A 21,201-nucleotide genomic window follows, 5' to 3' on the forward strand; every position below is an offset into this window, starting at 1 on the left:
GATGGAACGATGATGAAAGCAGCGTTTATCCGCCGTGTTTTTCGAAGTGAAACAGTGTAAATTCTGGCTTAACGTGGTCCAGCATGAACGTATATCGGATGTTATAGCGAAGAGGGCGAAATTTGTTTGTGGAAAGACAACAGAAAAATCCGGAGGCTAAAGGTGGCTGCCAAGAGCCGAAGACTTTTCGTTCGTCGAAACGAAAGCGAGATTCGAATATGAAAAGTCTAAAAATAATAACAGACTTGAGTTGAATGAATATTTAGAATCGTCCGTGTAAAAGATTACTAAATATAATTGAAACGTTGGATTTCAAAGTGCAGTCTCGGCTGTTCGTTCAACCGAAGCTTCCGTATCATCCCATGTATTTAGAATTTTATTATAATTTCATTTTTTTTCGAAATTTTAACGCGAAAAATGCGAAGGTGTAAATAGACAGGTATTGCGAAAGCAGTTAAACTTTCAACCGATTAAATAATTAATTAAACCAAAATGCATATGCAAGATTATATTACCAAAATTTTTCTACGCGTTCATTATACGATTGAACATTACTAGACCTAATTAATCAACATTTCGACCGACTAAATAATTAATAAAACCCAAACACATGTATAATGCTACATTATCAAAATTTTTTTACACTTTTACTATATGATTTACGAACACTAATGGACTTGGTTAATCAACTTTTCAACCGACTAAATAATTAATTAAACAAAAATACGTATACAATATTATATGAAAAAAATGTTTCCTACAATTGTATTGTGAACACTAATACACCTAGTTAATCGAATCTAGTTAATTCAACTGATTAAATAATTAATTAAACCAAAATGCATATATAATATTATATTACCAAAATCCTTCTACGTTTTTATTATACGTTTTACGAATACCAGTAGACCTAATTAAACAAACTTTCAACCGATTAAACAATTAATCAAACCCAAATATTACATTATCAAAATTTCTCTACGCTTTTATTATACGATTTATAAACACTAATAGACCTGGCCAATTAAACTTTCAACTAATTAAATAATTAATCAAACCCAAGTACATGTACAATACTTCACTATCAAAAAAATTTTCCCCTTTAATTATACCATTTATGAACACTAATAAACCTAGTTAAGCAAACTTTCAACCGATTAAATAATTAAACCTAAACACATGTACGATATTACATTATCAAAATGTTTCCTACCATTCTACTATACGATTTACAAACATTAATAGACCTTCCCGTATTATTCTAGTTTTTCGATTATCCTAGATTGGTTTAATGCACGCTATCTCGGATAATCCAGCTTTTATCGTATCGTTCGGTCTCTAAAATTGCTTAAACCGAACTTACACAGTTGCACTTTGGAGGAACACGGTGAATGAACGCCGCTTTCATTCTGGTCTCATACGCGGATAAATAGTTTTAAAAGTATTTGTTTATTGATGCGCGTATGAAAGAAGAATGAAAGCGGCGTCTATTCAGCGTGCTGTTTCAAAGCGTAGAAACGCTACAATTCGGATTGAATTTCATTTCACGGATCTCTGTAACTTTCGAATCAGCTTGAAATGTTCGTCCGAGAGATTTCTTCCTACTAATCTTCTCGAATTTCAATTTCTTCTCCACTGGTATTCGACACGGATTCTTCCATTGCTTTTACAAGTGTTTCTACGAATGCTAGTCGTTGTCGTCGTACGTGAATACCATCGTCCTGTGCAATAAGGCGAGACATTACGAAAGGACGTCTAGTGACGAAACAATAGCCATCGACCGCGGAGAAATTTCGCACTGTGAATGTTACCTGTTCGACTGCAACACCTTTCCTTCCGACACCTGTTGGATATATCGACGCTGGAGAAGCCTCGTTTAAGTCGCACGCGAAGCAACAAAATCCTCCGCGAGGCTGACATTTCTGTGATAACTAGATCCAAGCTATACCTCTCATAGAAAGAAGACTAAAAAGAAAACACCCCACTGACCTCACTAAAGAAATAAAATAGTCAAACTCGAAGATGGTATACCGCTGAGGGTAGCCATTCACATGTTATTTAGCAATTGGAAAAATTTACCAAATGTTCAGCTAGACAAATTGTAAAGTACAAATTAAATAATAATAAAAAAAAAAACTAGATCCACGTTTGAAGGTACAAAATGCACGCAATACCCGTACGAACGAGAGATATGTACTTATAGTACATGTTCATATTTAGTATATAAATGTATTATAATACATATTATAATACTCGTAGCATTTAGTTTTGATATTTTGGATCGCAGATGTTTATGTATTCATAGGAAATTTGAAAATTCAAAGATGCACTTACAGAATGCACGTGATACTCGTAACATTTGTTATTTGCTATTTTACTGTTGTGTGTACTTTACTATTTTGTTTCTTTATTGTTATTTTTACTATTATCATTATTTTTTTCTCAGTAATTCCAGCCTCAAGGTCAGGGAATAGACATGGTTTACAACATTCATTACTTAACTCTCATTCATTCTTCCATTCTTCAGGCATATCCCAGTCCTTATCCTATTCATCTTCATCTGTCTCTCCCTCTCTCTTCTCCTTATTTTCCAGCTTTCTCAACCAACTGACCATTTTTCTTTTTTTCCTACCATTTAATACTTCTCTTAGAGTATTTCTTCGACTAATTCTCCTTTTCCATTCCATAGCAATCCTCTGACAGGTGTTTCAGCGTATTCCTATTTATTTTAATAATTATTATCATATCACTAAATTACAATTTTTATATTAATTTCAGAATTACTTGACTGCCACGATACCTGTATTCGGGAGTCATCAAAGTTTCTGGTCAGGCCGCGTAACCCATATTCGGGTGTCGCTTATTTGATTACTTGTGAAGGATCGTCGTCGGTATTTGAAAACATATTGCATAATAATAAAACTGTTGAATTGTTATAAATGTAATACGAAAATGGTTTATTAAAAAATTATTTAGAATGTAAAACTTTAAAGCATTCTATACATAGCTAAGATTGGTCGGGACAATTTGGACAATAAGTTGTTGTTTTCTTCAAATTCTTTTGCGCCTTTGTTCGGTCCATTCGACGTCTTTTATTCGTATAACATAGTTTGCACGCGCGTCTAATACCTCCTCCGGAATTATTTTTCCGAACGGCGATATTATGCCGACTCCGTCGAAGACAAGGATTTTTTGTATTTTCAGAAAACCCTAATAATTTTGCAACTAATAATTGTCTAAATATTCTAATATTTATATTCTTCCTTGTTGCAATGTTGTAAACCGTCAAAGCGTTTACAACAGAAGTTCCCAGAAGGAGTTGAATGCCAAGTTTTCTGTACCATTTGATTCCTTTTCTAATTGTGGCGGCATAAAAAAACATTTGGTCGGAATAATTTATACCACACTTTCCTTCATTATATTCAACAACAGGTAGTGGTTTTAATGTTACGAACAAACGAAACGAAAGATCATTCTTGAGACCACCACATGAGCGACTCGTATTACTAAAATATCGATGGGAGCACCTAGCTGAGAACGCTTGGTTCTGCTGCACGCGTTGCCTGACGGAGATTTCTTTGAAAACACGCGTGGCAGTCAACGTGTTAAAGTATGGTCGAAAACATTCCTCGTTGCGTGGCTGCAAATGGCAGAAACATATTGAATCGTGTTACGCGGGACACCCAGTATATGCTGCATTCGAGTACTCGAATTCTGTGCGAATTTTCTGTGGAAAATTGCATTTTTTCCTGCGCAACTACAGAGTAGAAGTTTTGTGCGTGGATCCGTTCCTTTCATTCTGCCATTGCTTTTTATTTCTTTTTACAATCCTTCGTTTATTTAGGGAAGATAACATAATAGCACGCAGGAGATCGGACGTGTACATTTTATTTCTTTTTATTCGAACGACTGCTTTTGAAAGAGCTTTCATATTATCTACCGCTTCTATCGCAAAATATCGTTTCAGATAAACTTTTAGTCAGTGTCCCAACTGTGTAGTTTCGTTTCTCGCCGTGCTTTTCTTTCAATCGAGCTTTGACGTTTTTTATTTTATTTTACCTATTTCTCTCTGCAATTTGCAACTGAATATTTTGCAATATTACAACTATATGAAATATTTCGTACCTACGCTCGCTATCATTCCATCAATATCTGTCAATAAATTGCAACACACTCGTCCTATCTAGCGATTAGCTTTTCACTATTTTTGCTCCTCCTCGCGGTCAGGTACAATTTTTGTTATCACTGGTTTTATCAAATGTCCAGCTGGACAAATTGTAAAGTACAAATTAAATAATAAAACAAAAAGAAAAAGCTTTGGCTGCTTAAAATAGACAAACTCGAAGATGGTATCCCCTTGGGAGTAGCCACCCACGTGTTATTTAGCAATTAAGTTAGAAAAATTTACCAAATGTCCTGGACAAATTGTAAAGTGCAAATTAAATAATAAAAAAAAATTTGCTTTTTTCAATACCACTGCCCACCACCTGCTTCAAATTTAAAGCTCGAACATGGTATCCCGTTGGGGGTAGCCACCCACGTGTTATTTAGCAATTAAGTTAGAAAAATTTACCAAATGTCTTGGACAAATTGTAAAGTACAAATTAAAATAAAAAAGAAACTTCTAGGAGAACTCTACATTTTCTCTAGTGTTTTGTTTTCAGCACAACGATTCTCTTTACAGTGGCTTCTTTCATCTCTATTAGAGTACCGCGAAAAGATCGCCGACATACGGACAATGTGGACGATAAAGCGCAAATGTCGACAAGCTGAAAGGGTCGGAAAACTTCAATAAGCCTAACGACTATCAATATATCTCGGCACCGCAGTTGTTGATCGTTCAGTTAGCCACCAGAGAGTTCAGAGTGAAGAGTTGTTAATCGAGAGTTGTGATATCACGCCACTGCATTGAGTTCAAGTTAAATCATCGTTTTCTATTTAATCCACTATAATAAATCCATCTATCAATACGTTATCATACAAGATAGAAACCAGTGGAAATCCTAATTTCTAACATTTCTGAATAAAGAATTTCTATAATACATTCATCCACGCGTTTACTCTCTCTATTCCAAGATGAAACCTCAACATTTGCTGCAGTTGCGCTTCTGTAGACACGCGAATTTGCATCGACTATTATATTATATATTGCTATGACTATTGGTATGCTCGAAGAAATCCAATCATTAGTCCTACTACCTATGAATATGTATATGGTGTTTGCAGAGCTCGAACGATGTAATTTATTTATTCAAGTAGTAGAGCAAAGTTTCTTATATTTAAATTTTAGAATATTCTCTAACACAGACAAACAGAATGTCCGCTATATATTATGGTAACAGATGCATTTTTGCGTTTAAACGCTGCAGTACAGCCTCGATTATCGAGAATATTGATTGACGCAACGATCGATTATTATTGGAACGTCGGCTAGTGGAAGAATCGGCGATTGTGAAGAAGATTGGACGATAAGAACAGACACTAGATAGAAAGAAATTGTTATATTTTTATTCGGAATTTTGTATTCCTTTTTATACTTAAATTTTAAATTTTATATTTAAATTTTTTATTATATATTATATTTAAATTTTATATTTAAATTTTAAATATTGTATTAAATTTTATATTTAATATTTAAAATATACGTCTAAATAACTGACCTGTTCTCAATATATTTACAAACGTTATGACTAATTTGGAAAACTAATTTTTCTCACATTCTCAAAACAAATATTATAAGTAGAGGATAGATTCTACTGTAAAATAAAACATCACTGATAGAAGACACATAGAAAATTAAATCGAACCTTGTTATAGATCATTCGTTTAGAAGGAAATTTCACAAACGTAGAAACTGTAAATGAAATTAACAAGAAGAATGTAATATTACAGATGTATTCGTATTGAAAAATGTATGCAATTCAGCAGCTAAAAAAATGTGAATTAGATATTGAAACAAGTTAATAATTTTCCCAATCTCTTTACGTTGACCAAATAAATTTTCCTTTCTCTTTTAACATCTATATTACATTTATACAATCCACCGCGACCTCAAGATACCCACAGTCAAAGAAGAAATATACAAGTCCAGAAGCAGATATAACGCAAGAGTCAACAACCACCACAACCCATTAGTCACCCAACTACTTGACACGACGGATCAGATCCGCAGACTAAAGAGAAAATACCCTTTAGATTAAATCCTTAGATCCAACTAGAATCAACAATATAAACTATTATAAACCATGTCATTGTATCACGCCAAATGAAGTTACTGAAAATTCTCAACGAGAATTGATTGTAAATATTCTAACAAATAAAAAAAAAATTATTACATTTACAGCAAATTACGGTATATTAAATAACCAGGAAATTAAATAAAATTTAAGAGGAATGCTTGATCTATTATCTGAAAATTCGATTAACCCAACAATCTCTTCACGGAGTCAAATGCTAGAGTTTTTCGTGTTTCGAAAAATGTATACTACGATAGTCGCAATCTCGGAGAAAATAAAATTCCATTGTAAAAATCTGGTGTTTTAAAATGTTCATATCTCTCTAATGCAAGTGAGATTTTTACCACTTTGTAGAATTGGAAGAATCTCACCTGCCATACGATATATGACAGTAACTAAACTGATATATAAAAGTAATTGTTTGATTTACTTATCTGATAAGCATCGAATTCTTTGTTTTCTTTCTAAACATACGTATGTAAGTATCTACGGAGTGATTCACTTACATCGGTCGTATTAAATCGCTTGTAAACTGTCTCCACCAAAAGTCACGCTACACGGTAATTGGCTTTTTACTATTTCGCCTTTTGATTCGGATACGAAGGTCGCCGCGAGTCTTTCTATTTTTTTACTATGATTTAAACAGCAACGTGTAACTGTTAGCTATTAGCAACGTATAAAATGTTCGTTTTCTCTGGTTAAGCTAAATATGATTTTGCTTTAAGCCACGCTAAACCTTTTAAACTTCTCGGTCCAAGTAATTCGCCGTATCTTTAAAATTCCTCTGCCTTCGTCATAGAAAACCTGTTCCTATTGTTCCTATAATGATATTTCGGAGAAATATCTTGATTCCGGGTTTTATAGAATATTCGCGTCTTCGTTCTTCAATCTGAAGCTAGTGTCGCTAGAAAAAGATTAAGAGAACCGACGGCAATTAGCATATCAATCGCCAATGCCTCTTTTAAACTCTGCATTAGCATTATATGCAGCTCTGATAGTAGAATTACTAACCTTAAACTTAGAAGCGAGCTTGAACTATGATTTGCAATTACAAGTGTCAGTTTTATTGCATATCAGCCTTGAAAGATCCATCTAATTGCGCCATGATATCTTGTCGCGCGTAACAACGATAATTACGAAGAAAAGGCGGCTGCATTTCGAGATTGACATAACATATCGTTAAAACACATCTTATCAAAATTATCAAGCGTCTCAATATCGTCTGGAACGACAGTTTCTGAATATTCGCGCAGCAGGATTTACTGGACCAAAGCGAGCCAATTAGGTGAATTGCTCTGTACCTCTGCCATTGTCACGTAGGAGACACAAGAAATCACGAAATTGACAGATCACCGGTGATCTCCTCGCGTCGCAGTTCGAACGTTTCACAAATAAGATAAAGAATTGAACTTTAGATATATTTAGTGGTAAAAATTATTGTACGAATCCAACAGAGTGACGGTTCAGAGTGTTAGAACAGAGAATGTCGAGAGCTGATTTTAGGGAGGTTTACATACTATGGGTTTTGCTCCTATGGAGATGTCGACGGGGATGTCGCCGGGGCTCAGAAATGGCCGTGCTGTTGCTGTTTTCTGACACTGGAACACTATCTACGTTGTCGTTTGATGGCCTGCGGGATGTTCGTTAGATCCCATTGGTTTTTCTATAGTTAATTTATGGCTCTATGACGCCATCAAAGCTCATTTTCTTCCTAGCTTCCTTATTGCTTCATCATATCCTATCCTACGTAACTACGATAATTCCGAAGAACAAAGTCGTTGCATTTCGAGATTTATATAACATCTCCCTAAAACACATCTTATCAAAATTATCAAGCGTCTCGATATCGTCTGGAACGACAGTTTCTGAATATTCGCGCAGCAGGATTTGCTGGCTCAAAGCGAGCGAATTAGGTGAATCGCCTTGTACCTCGAGTTTCTGTACTCGCCATCAAATCCTCAATTTCTTCGTCAATTCCTGGCTTCCTTATTGCTTCGTAATATTCTATCGCACGTAACTACGGTAATTGAAGAGTGTTTGTAAAAAAAAAAACACTGTAAATGGGAAGAAACAAGTTTTCAGGAAAAAAGGAAATCTTGTGCGTTAACGTAGTCCAAATTGAAGGGAAAGAAAAGTGCGTCTGTAGAAAAGCCTGTGCGTGTGAGTTCTTAGTTGTAGACAAAACTCGATGACCCATTCGTTTGGATAAACGACATAGACAGAAGCAAGAAACAATTGACTAATGTTCATTGGTATTTATACTTTTTTCTATAGATACAACATCGTGATACCATCTTCTAACATTATTAATAACTACGATATTCAAAAGGGAAAATTGCAGTTGAATTCTATGCTACAATATTCTCATTGCTACGTGGAACATTTCCCAATAAAAGATCAAAGTTTCTCAATTTTGGCACCTACAATGTTTTCAGCGAGCACTGCTCAATTATAAATAAAGTGTTCCAAAAATCGAACAAGTGTGACTAAAAATTGTGCAAATGAAATGTAAATAGAAGACGTAGATAAAAATCGAACCGGATATCGTCTTCAACGATAGTGTACGAATATTCGCAAAGAAAAATTTATCAAATTCAGAAATGATCGAATTAAACGAATCAGTCGATACCTCTGAAGTTTCTATACTGTGTCATTAAATCCCCAATTTCATCGCCAACGCCTAGCTACTTCCTGATTCGTCCGTATAAGGAAGCTTTCGAAGCAGCCCGCTGGAAGCTTACCCGACGTCTGAAAACGCGGCAGCGGATAATTGGGCCAATTAAATGTTAATCGAGTCGCGTGACGCGAATGTTAATGTCGTTCGGTTCGAACGATCATATTCGTTTGCGCTGCGTGGCGACGCGTTTGTTTTTCAGCCAGTGGCGGTGCGCGAAGAGGAAAAACTGTTGGAACAGCGCCAAAATGCGAGAGAAGCCATCGAAATTCGTCGACCCTCTGCGTTCACCTGTCGAACGTTCCCGATCGACTCGTGTCGAATCTGGCGGCTCCGCTTCGAGGAAACGTCTATCCAGGACGGAGGACCGCCAGATGAGAAAACGAAGGCAGCGTGATCCACGCGTACTCGCCGATTACGTAAACTCCTTGCCGACTCTATTTGCGGAACGGTCGTCTGTTCGAAGGTGAGAGGTACGCCGACCTTCTCCGCAGACAATGTCCCACTAGTCAGTCGCTAGAGAAGCTAAGCTGTTTCTCGGGGATCGAACAGAGACGGCCAGGGCCGAGGTACCGTTCGATTTTCGAACGATGACCATTCGCCTCTTCATCGTTGGGATTAACGCGTTCACGACCGCTAAAACTTCGCTGCGACTTACTCTGCCGCTTTGGCGATTTCACTTACGCGCGATAAATACACTTAGCTGCTGACGAGAAGACGTTAAGAAACTTTGAACGATCGCTCGGGAATTACGGTATATTTTTCATCTTTTGGTACATTTTGGAACACGAAATCAGAAATGGTAAGAAGAGATGACAATCCATACGCGAAATTGCAATATACTTTCTTTGATTGCATAGTCGAGCGAGATTACGATTAACGTTGAACCGGATGAACGAAACAGAAGTTTTTTTGCTCGAGTTATGTAACACGACGGTTTTAGTGCGGAAACTTGTAACAAAAGCTAGAAAAATAGAGAATAATCGAGTGAGATGTTGGTAATTCTTGGGTTTCATGACTGCATCGTAGTATCTGCGTGGCTACTGAATATTCAATTAATCGAACGCAAGACGCAGTCGATATTTCACATTATATTTTCGAAATTTTTTGCTTTTTGCTTTTATATTTGTAAAAGATTAACTTCCCAGTTAACGTCTGAGGTAATCTCACAGATGTTCAAGCGAGTTTAAGTCGGGAGATTGACTCGATCGTGCGATTACATTAATATTTTGTTGCAAAAGAAATTCGGTCGTAGTTATACGAGTTTTGGAGACAGAAATGATCCGAGGCATTAGACCATAATCCGAGTTTCGCCTCTGATTATTATGTGTATCGTGCCTCGTCATCTAAAAAGTAAACGAGTTTCGGAATGATCCTTTTCATTACGAACCTCCATTTCCAGAATTTATTCGTTCAATTTTACGGCTTTTACGTGTTCGATCAAAGAACGGTCGTAGAAAACTCTGTAAGTGGCAAATAGATGAAACAAGTTTTTCAGGGGAAAAAGAAACCTCGTGCATGAACGTAATCCAAAGTGCATGGAAAAGAAACGTGCGTCTAGAAAATAGCAAATAGAATAATAAATAGGAAATAATAAGTAGAAAATTCTATGCGTGTCACTTCTTGCGATTAGCTGTAAAGAAAACTCATGTTCGTTTAAATGTAGAAGCCAAGAAACGATTAGCTAATGATCATTGCTGCTTACATCTTCCTCCACAGAGGCAACGTTGTGACACCACATTCTATCATTCAATTATTCAGAAAGGGAAATTGCGCTTCGATTCTATGCTACAGCATTTTCTAATGAAAAATCAACATTTTTCTATCTTCGCACTTATAGTGTTTTTTCACAAGCACTCTTCAATTATTCTACCAAATTCAGAAACCAAACTGTGGCAAAGTCAGTAACATTTGAAGGCGACAAATACTATACTTGTATATAAAATTAATTTTTTTTCTTTTATACATTTTATATCATATTTTATATTTTATTATATTTATTATTATTCTTGAATCGGTAAAGTGGTTCAACGATATTGTGATCGTAGCACGAACACGTTTATCACATTGGAGAAATAATAGTCGTTGGTGTAATAATCGCACAAACGCGATCGCGTGTTTCACAGAAATTTATTTGTGTTTAAGGGAAATTGTCAAGAATTCACAGATAAGAATCAGAATAAAAAATCACACGAGCGTTTTCTTCGCAGTGTTCCGGATCAGACGTGCAGAGGAGGCTATAACATCGAGACGACGATGATCCAATCTGGTACAATGTTATGTAAAGAACGATTAAGGAATAATCTACGTGTCTGACAATGAAATTTCTCCTTTTCGTTTGCTAACGCGTGTCGTATGGAAAGGAAAATCCTTTGTTAGCGATCGGCAAAATGCGAAGAACAGGTCGTTGCGACGAACCACACCGAAGGGATGTTCATTTTTAACTCGTTTACGCGACAGAATCGAATAGTGTTCGTTTGAACGAGCTAGCTTAGCAACCAAGTACGTTCAATTGAATTCAATGAAAGATCGTCTCGAGAGAGGTTGCATGGTTGCGTATGGTTTGCTGTTCGTGATGCGTGTAACACCGACAGAGTTTGTGCTCTTCGCCATTTTTCGCTGTGAAAATATATGACCACGTATTCTCTTGAAGCGAATCTTTTTCGAAAGTGAAAGATAATTACAATTGTTGCAACTTTCTCTGTCTACGTATCACATCGCGATATTTTACAGCAAACATTCTGATCAAAAGTATCGGTTCATCGGACAATGTTAATCGATTTAAATTAGGTTTGGCAAGGGGAGCAACACACTTTTTCGCTACTCGATAAGAATTTTCCATATTGTGCTACAACGTAATTTTTAGAATTTAAAAGTCGGTACACGAGCGTGAAATTTTGCAAGTCAGAAATTATAAATTAACGACGTCGATAAATTTACGTTAATGATATACAAGCAAATTGTACAAATTCAACTAATTGTCTCGCTTGACGTAAAATTATAGAAAACTGCCTGTACAACAAAATTCTGCAAATAATTTTATTCATAATTCCTCCTTACGATTGATATTGAATTTAACCAATTTTTAAAGCAAATTCCGATACCAGTATACGAGCGTGATGAAAAGGAGAAGGGATTTCATTTTCCGATCTAGTTGCAAGTCATCTTCAAGGGCGATTCAATTCAATTGGATGACGCCAAACTTGATTAAATTAAAATTGGATATCACATGCGATTAACTTACGGTATTATCTCGAGCTATGTGCGAGACATGGCCTATCCTCGATTCACTTCCACAACATATTCTATTGTGTGGACGAGTGAAACTGGAACATTTATCGAGAGGTTTTTTCAATTATTTGCAAACGATTATGCACTTCAAATACTCAAAATTTACTAGGAAACTATTTTGTCGTGGCTCTAATTATTATATATTATCGATGAGATATGTAATTTATCAACAATAGATGACTTACAAAAATGTTCATATCTTATAGTAATAACGCGTTTATGCAAATAAAATTATTTGCCATAATAAATTATTCTTATTCTTCACTTATTCGTATTAAAAATCGTTTAAAAATATCTGGCGTTATCCTAAAATTTCATTACGCTTTTCTCTGCATATTACATATGTGAACTATTGGAGTATTATAATCTGAACTAATATAAAATACTTCCGTAAATAAGAATATTTTCCACAATAAATTATTCTTATTCTTCACTTATTCGTATTAAAAATCATTTAAAAATATCTGGTGTTATCCTAAAATTTCATTACGCTTTTCTCTGCATATTACATATGTGAACTATTGGAGTATTATAATCTGAACTAATATAAAATACTTCCGTAAATAAGAATATTCTCCACAATAAATTATTATTCTTCAATTATTCGTATTAAAAATCGTTTAGAAATATCCAATATCATACTAAAATTTCATTGTTTTTTCTTTGCATATTACATATGTGAACTATTGGAGTATTATAATCTGAACCAATATAAAATACTTCCGTAAATAAGATCATTTTCCACAATAAATTATTATTATTCTTCAATTATTCGTATTAAAAATCGTTTAGAAATATCCAATATCATACTAAAATTTCATTGTGCTTTTTCTTTGCATATTACATACGTGAACTATTGGAGTATTATAATCTGAACTAATATAAAGTACTTCCGTAAATAAGATTATTTACCACACCACATTATTCTTATCCTTTCCTCCGCTTAAAAATATCTGACATTATTTTCATTCTGACGTATATTACGTGGACTGTTGTATTATTAGGAGTATTTGTTATTTTATTCATTATTTATTTATTATCATTATGTAGTATTATTAGACTCGTACACTACGTACTACGTTGAAAAACATTTAAATGTAAAATGTATGACTGAACGAATAAGCGATAGTGCAATAAGCCGCTTACTTTACTAATATTTCACTCTCTGTATATTTTACACTATTTATGTTGTATTCAATAGATAAGAAATATCTATTGAAATTTCATATTTAAATTTCAAACTGATTTAGGAAAAGACTGAAGAAGAAGTCGTGCAGGATTCACTGTAACGATAGAAAACAAGTAGATTAATCCTCTGAATCGTAGCTCTAACGTGACTAACCCTGGGTTAGGCTTGGCTAAAACTACTTAACGTGTGTAACCGTTATCCAGCATATTGAGCAATGGCCAAGGAAACGTGAGCTCTCTGCAGGAATTCTCGTGATTCCTTCGTGTTCTACAAAGTCACCTATTAATCAAACCGTACATTTTATTGGCTTTCGTAAATGAACCATTACTTTTCTCACAGGAGAGGCAATATATATTCCGATATTTTACCAAAAATTGGCCATTTATTGAATTGCATGAATATTAACAAATTTACGAAAATTTATGAAATATGAAAAATTTGTATTTTAGAGATATCGCGATAATGTAACGTATACACGGTGGTGAATATAAAATGGTACAAATAAAAATGTATTTTCTAGTTTAATTAGTACGTTTAAAATCGCATTAACTGCAAGGTTATTTAATGGCGCCATAGGAGAATATACTACGCGCCTAACTACTAAACGTTAACGTCTCGCTAATTTGTCGGGCAATTTCGTTTCTTTAATAAACATGGACGAACCGTGGATTTTGCTGTTTAATAAATTATATTTCGGGCAATTGAAGATTAGTCATTATTGGATAATAAACTCTATCATTCGCATCGTGCAGTAGGTTCTTGTTCTTGTAACTCGCATGAAATTTCTAAATTAATATTATTATATTTGTTAGATATTGCGTGTTATATCGCGAAATGAAGTACATGCAAAAATATTTACGGCATTTATAATCTCATCTCGAACTACCAGAATTTTTGCGCTCGCTTCACATGCTATTTATCGTATGCTAATTATCACACGATAATTTCGAAAAGATGCGTCAATATTAAAATATCGACGAATAAAGACAAATGGAAAAGAAACAAGAAAAAGAAACTCATTGGTATTAAAGAAAAATCATGTATCACCGGCATAGTTAAATTAAATAAAATTAAATAAACGGTATTATTAATTCGATATAGTAATGTTATAATACGAATAATATTCTATAACCATTATTATAATTAAATATAATCTAATTATATGTCTACATAACATAACGTAATTTTCTTTATGTAATCTGATAATTGAATATATTTTACGCGATTAAATCTATTAATTTATGGAGGACGATCGTTTTCGAAAAATATGTAGTGATCGAACTATTGTATTTATAAACGAACTGGATGCGCAATAATATGCACGATAAACTGTCTTTGAGCAAACAGATGGACTGCTAAATTTGTGTTATTAAATTTATCGCGATTCCCTATGAATCATCATCCATATCTGTTTCGAAATAAAAGATAAGCCGGTGGCCTCTACTTTGCATAAAAAGGAATTGTTTGTCGCAATGACTAGTCTATATTTGGCGAGTATTTTTTCTATTCTTTTTTACCGCAAGGGAAAAGTAAAATTCTAGCTTGGACAATGTGCTATGTAGGAAGTTAGACGTATTTAACACAGCATATTAGAAATCGATATGATAAGTGAGCAAGATATTGCATAATAAATCTTGAAAGTAGAAAATAATTTCTTTCATTGTGAAAATGAGTGTACAATAAAATATAATATATTTAAAAACAAAGTATTATATATGTACAATGAATGAGACATAACAAAGTTCAATAAATTTTATTATATATTTTTATTATATATTTTCATAATTAAAATGCGTTACATTTTATTAAATACAACATGAGGTAATTTTTTTGTTATAAACAGCATTCTACTATATTTTTATTGTATTTGTTCCTATAATCGTGCTTCAGTATTCTACGCTATAATCGTATTAAATAGTGGAGAAACTTCGATCCAATTAATTAAAAATTACGAATTAAATTATATTACCTTTGACTTTGGAAAAAAAGTACAAATTTCGTTATTTCCTACGACATCTTACCCTTGCATTTCTTATATATCTATATTTGCAAGTGAAATAGTACATTCCATTTAAAATTCATTTAAAAAAAGATTAGAGGCTATGGATATAAAGCGATAGGAGCAATTACGTTTAAAAAGTATAAAGTATACTTTGTTAAGAATCTGGGAAATCGGTCGCTGCAAACGATTTCTCCGAACAAATCCTATTCCTCCGATAAAATGAAAGGACCTGTTATGTATGTATTTAGCACAGTATTATCAGGAATCGATATAATCGATATAACGAGCCTCGAAACGAACATTTATAAAATCGACATGGTTGTGAGAAGGGTCAGCAGATAGTTAAATATGTATACAATGACTGCAAATATAACATCTACATACCATTGTATTTATTATTGCATTTGCATATAAGATTGTCCTATAATCGATTTCTTAATTAGAATTAATTATTTAGAACTTAAATCATTAATTAGATTCGACTGTAATAAATTCCGTATTACTCGGCAGTACTTTTATGCGATTACAAAAATTAACATCGTGGAAATAAAATGTAGAATCTACTAAAAAAAAAAAAAGATGCTTCGTTGGAAGACAATGTGTATGTACAAGTTTCTCTGTTACCACTGCATTACGTGGAAGATGCAGAGCATAAGCTGAGATAGCAAGCTACGTTATCGACAACTGCATCCATTATAAGCCTTTATATGTTACGTTAGAAGATAAGAAGACAACCAGATAGAAGTTTTAATCCATCGAACACTCTTATCGAAATATGCCATCTATAATGAGTCATACGTGAACGTTGGCGGGAATTACAAAAGCCAAATTTGGTTATTAGGCGGCGGAAGAGGCTACTTGTAGGTGATGTTATTACGTGACTCGAAGATAAAAATAATCTGCCTCAAGTGTTCGCGGAGAAAAACACGTAAATATAAAATTGTACGCTAGAAAGGAAAGCGAAAATTGTGAGAAGGCAGAAATGCCAGGCAATGCAATTGTCAAATTCGAAGGCAATGGGCAAACGGCTGGAAGATCAGAAGACGATCTTCTTGATAGTCCTGGATAACAAGCATATCAATTTATTTATTTATTTATTCAGTTTAGACTTTATCCAAGGAGACTAAGAGGAACGAGCGGTGTGAAATTTGAACCAAATGAGTGAGCCAGACTTGGCTGTATGACGAAGAATCTGGCAGTTTGTAAAAGACTACCGAGCAAGCTAATTGCTATCAACTGAGGAATATTAGCTTCTGACAATTTCCATCAACACAGATTGACAAACAAGACGAAGCAGCTGACTAACGCGATTTAGCCCATTATCTAACAACAATTTGTGTGGCGATATCTCCAACAGAAGTTGAACTTACGTACATAATAAATTAGATTTTGTTTGCGTCACTGGATGATAGAATTATATTAACAAGTGAGTCACTAAATGATAGAATTATGTGAACAAGTAACCTTCCGATTGCCATTTCATCGTATTGATCGAACAGTTCTGTTTACAAATTCAATAATCTTCCACTATATAAGAGCACGTAATATCAACGATTTGAAATGAAGCAGCATACAAATTTCAGAAACCAGAAAAAATTGTTCTACAAAGTTCGCTTTCCGTTTATATTGTATCGTGATATTCGTAAGTTTGTCCTACTACCTACCTATATACCTATTTTAGAGAGACACGATTTTTGTCCGGTTTGGTCGATGCGTGTCCCGTTAGCCAGTTAGCATGTGTTACACCAAGCAGAGACGAAATATAAACCCGTTTACGTTAAAAGCTGACCCGCATATGCAATGACTCTCTTCACTCTTCCACGTTAATTTGCCTTCACATGGACAACATTGAAACAGGTTTTTATTCAATTGCACGCTACGTTCTATGCGTCTACAATTACTCGAATTATTATACAATTGACGTTATCGTATATGTACGATCTTGTACTGTAAAGATAAGATTAAATCGAAAAATTACGCTCATACTGCTTTGTACATTATATTGTAATGTTATGTGTATTATATCGTATTATAGCAACGTAACGCAATTGACAATTATTTTTATTTCATAATCTCTATGTCTATTAATAATACAATATCACTCTGTTCAGAATCTGAGATTTTTCAGAATCTTCTCTTTTTTGTAGGAACAGTGTAAGCATTTAATGTGCAATTTAAAAATAACTGTAGTAATAATATATAGTAAAAAATGCATTATTGCATATCGACAATCTTATGGTTTAAAGATACAACCAAATTGGAAGGTTTTACTGATAATATTTTGTATATTAAAAGTATCTGTATATTATATTATATCGTATCGCAGTAATGTAATGCAATTGACAATTATTTTTATTTCATAATCTCTATGTCTATTAATAATACATCACTCTTTTCAGAATCTGAGATTTTTCAGAATCTTCTCTTTTTTGTAGGAACAGTGTGTTTTATTTTATTATTTAATTTGTACTTTACAATTTGTCCAGCTGGACATTTGTTAAATTTTTCTAACTTAATTGTTAAATAACATGTGGATGGCTACCACCAGTGGGACACCATCTTCGAGTTTGACTATTTTATTTCTTTAGTGAGGTCAGTGGGGTGTTTTCTTTTTAGTCTTCCTTGCATGAGAATTTTGCTCGTTTTAGCAGCCAGCTGGAATGTAAGTATTTAACGTGCATTTTGAAAATACTTGTACTTTCGAAATATATAATCGTTTTTGTCGTACTTTGATCGCGCTTTCGGTACAATTATTGAAGTTCAATTAGAAAAGGAAATAAGAATGAAACACTCAACGACATTTCACATAATTATTTACTACGAGCAATGTTCTAGCCTTGAGTATAACAAAGTGATTTAAAAAAAACCAACTGTAATCATTATGTTTATTACGATCTTACGAAAAAGCAAATCGACAAAAACGAAGCTTCCAATGCACCTTGGTTATCTGTTTAATTGCTCGAACGAGATGCATCTGAAGGAAAATATACATAAGCGTGTAATTATTGTTTTTTTTATGCTGCAGCTGTATTAACAGAATCAATTTTTTTTCTGACGACATGACGTTAATTTCACACGGCACGCAACGCGCTACGACGATATACGTATTTGCAAGTAAATTTGAAAAATCACGTAACCAGTAACGAAACACGCATAACAAGTAACAGAAAAAAAAAAATATATAGGGAACAAGGTAATAGTACGCGGAAAATAATAAATAAAATAGAAAAATCTGTAATTCGCGTGTGTTTCTCGAGTTCAGTTTGCGAATGGAAATTTCGACTAAACGCTCTGCTGTTTCTTCTATAAATAGAAATGCTTTCGCTGTAAACGAACGAAAGCGAAAATACCGAAGACGGTCGAAGCTTTTTCTGCTTCCGCTTTGGCACGAGTTCAAGGTGATTTTTTGCAACTTTTTGCGAGACGCTGACTTTTACGATGCAACTTTTCAACTGTGACGGGACTCAACCGGCGCAACAATGTTCATCGGATAGTGGCATGTCTGTTCGAGCGGACTTATCGTTTCCAAAATAGATGGTCCTCTCCTAAATTTATTAATAGACGAGCAAGACGACGCGAATCTCTCGTTGCACCGCTATTATTGTGCCATGATGCCCCCATTTCGCCATTTCGTGCGTGCTTATGCACTCGGACAAAATCGTTGTTTCAGATGCAAAATGTAAAGCGGCAGTCTCTGACTAACGCGACGAAATTTTACTGCACACAGTTTTCGCGCATGGATTTTCAATTCTGGTTCTCTGTGGTTATACACAGGCACACGAAGCGATCCGATCTGACGATTGTCCTAAGATTTTTTTTTATTTGGTGGAATTTTTACAATCAATTCTCATTGAGAATTATAAGTAAATTATTCTAGCGTTGTATTGTAATTTGGATTATAAGTGTTTATAGTATGTTTGATTCTAGTTGAATCTAATGCTTAAATCTAAAGGGCAATGTCTTTTTAGTCTGCGGATCTGATCCGTCGTATCAAGTAATCGGGTAACTAATGGGTTTTGGTGCTTGTTAACTCTTATGTTATATCTGTTACTGAATTTGGATATTTTTTCCTTAACTGTGGGTATCTTAAGGTCGCGATTTATTGTTTCGTTGGTAACATACCAAGGTGCATGTATTAAGGATCTTATAGTTTTTGATTACAATCGTTGGAGAATTTCTATGTTGGAATTACTCGCTGTTCCCCATAGTTGGATCCCACAGGTCCGAACAGGTTTTAATATGGCTTTATATAGCATTAATTTACTCTGCACGTTTAAGTTGCTGTGTCTGCCAATGAGCCAGTAGAATTCTTTTAGTTTTGATTTCAGTTGTTTGGATTTGTTGAAGTGGTCACCACTTCTACAAAAACTCTACATCTGGTCTTTTTAGTTTTCTCAAGCGCTGAAGCCATCGACAACATATAGACAAAAGACTAGCATGAAGGCAGACCATAAACAGTAGATAGGCGACGTTGGCTTCGGGGTTTTCAGTTATAAGGTAACACTGCTAACGTGCGGATCTGGACCAGCTCAAATTGTATTCCTACTTATTATTACACTTCTCTATTAAATTAAATATATATATTTTGTACCTTACACTTTATCCACGTGTTTTCTCTCTTTATACATCTAATAACCTCAACAGGATTTATCTACGATGTGCTGTTTCTATGTCATTCTTCTGTCCATAATCATGCTCAGATATCTGACTGTATCTTTGTTTAGAATTGGAATATTATTTATGGTCACCTTTGGGCAAGATTGTCTTCGCAGCGGATAGTCTTAAGATAGCTCCAAAATGTAGAATAATTGTAATTACACTCAAGTTTCTCTGTTAGAAATTGTGCAACCATTTTCACGCTAAACGAATAGCCGAGCAGTAAATCTGGACAATAAAAAGAATTTGACGAAAATATTCGGCCACTTGTGGACTAAATCCTCTTACGAATATATATTGTACGTGTTACACGAGGCATTTTGAAACTTCATTAGCGCTGTTACGAGACTCGAATATCGTGGTTAAGTTGGTCAAGTTTGAAGTAGATCCGAAAATAATTCTAGAAAATGACGAATCGATGTTGTATACTTCGTGATCTAGTTTCTGTAAGCGTACAACACGCGAAAATTGAAACTAGAAGATTATATATGTTATCAAGCATATAGTTTATTTATCAAATTCGTAAACACACACTTATTCTAAAGATAGCATATTAGACAATCGTTAGGACGCTATATATATGCAAGCTAGTGCTTCAAAACATTTATTTATTTATTATTATGAATACACGCGCGCGCACACATACACACACACAGGCATATAATTTTAAAATAACGTAAATCAATACAATTTCTAAAGATTAACACTAGTAGAAAACTTTCAAAGAGTAGATTTTAGTTATTCTTCAACGTAGAAATGATAATAGAGAAAGAAAGTGGAACGTAACGAGATTTTGTACACGTGTCTACTTCTTTAAAAGAAAATTGAAACTTGAGCTTCTGAATGCAAATTACGAAACACGAGACACGAAAGTAAGGAAACGATGAATATAAAAATAAGAGAACGTGTAATGCATTTTTATGTATTTACGTATGAAATAAATCTTCATTAAGATTTCAGAAGCAGTAAGAGGTTTGCAATTAAATCTGACAATAAGAAACAGACAAAACGGAGGCAATCTAATTACCTAAATACTCTAGCACATAATCTACACAGCCAATCTGTCTTGTGGAGACTAATTAAAAGACGTCCAAACGAATTAACAATCCTACGATAAAAACGATATGAACTGTTAGAAAAATACTTACGTTCT

At 34.2% G+C, this 21,201-nt stretch overlaps 1 protein-coding gene across 5 annotated transcripts in view; it reads right to left on the reverse strand.

Moving 5' to 3' along the window:
• Nucleotides 1–21,201, reverse strand: part of LOC126929014 (myc box-dependent-interacting protein 1) — a 136,989-nt gene that overhangs the window by 40,884 nt on the left and 74,904 nt on the right. For 4 of the 5 annotated variants that reach the window (XM_050744999.1, XM_050745000.1, XM_050744995.1 and 1 more), the window contains exon 2: nt 12,155–12,236. The exons of the other annotated variant lie outside the window; for it this stretch is intronic. In XM_050744999.1, coding sequence (XP_050600956.1) covers nt 12,155–12,236 — 82 coding nt within the window. The remainder of the gene's footprint in view (nt 1–12,154; nt 12,237–21,201) is intronic. 5 annotated transcript variants of the gene reach the window in all.

This window comes from Bombus affinis, chromosome 2 (assembly GCF_024516045.1).
Source record: "Bombus affinis isolate iyBomAffi1 chromosome 2, iyBomAffi1.2, whole genome shotgun sequence".
Lineage (NCBI taxonomy): Eukaryota > Metazoa > Arthropoda > Insecta > Hymenoptera > Apidae > Bombus > Bombus affinis.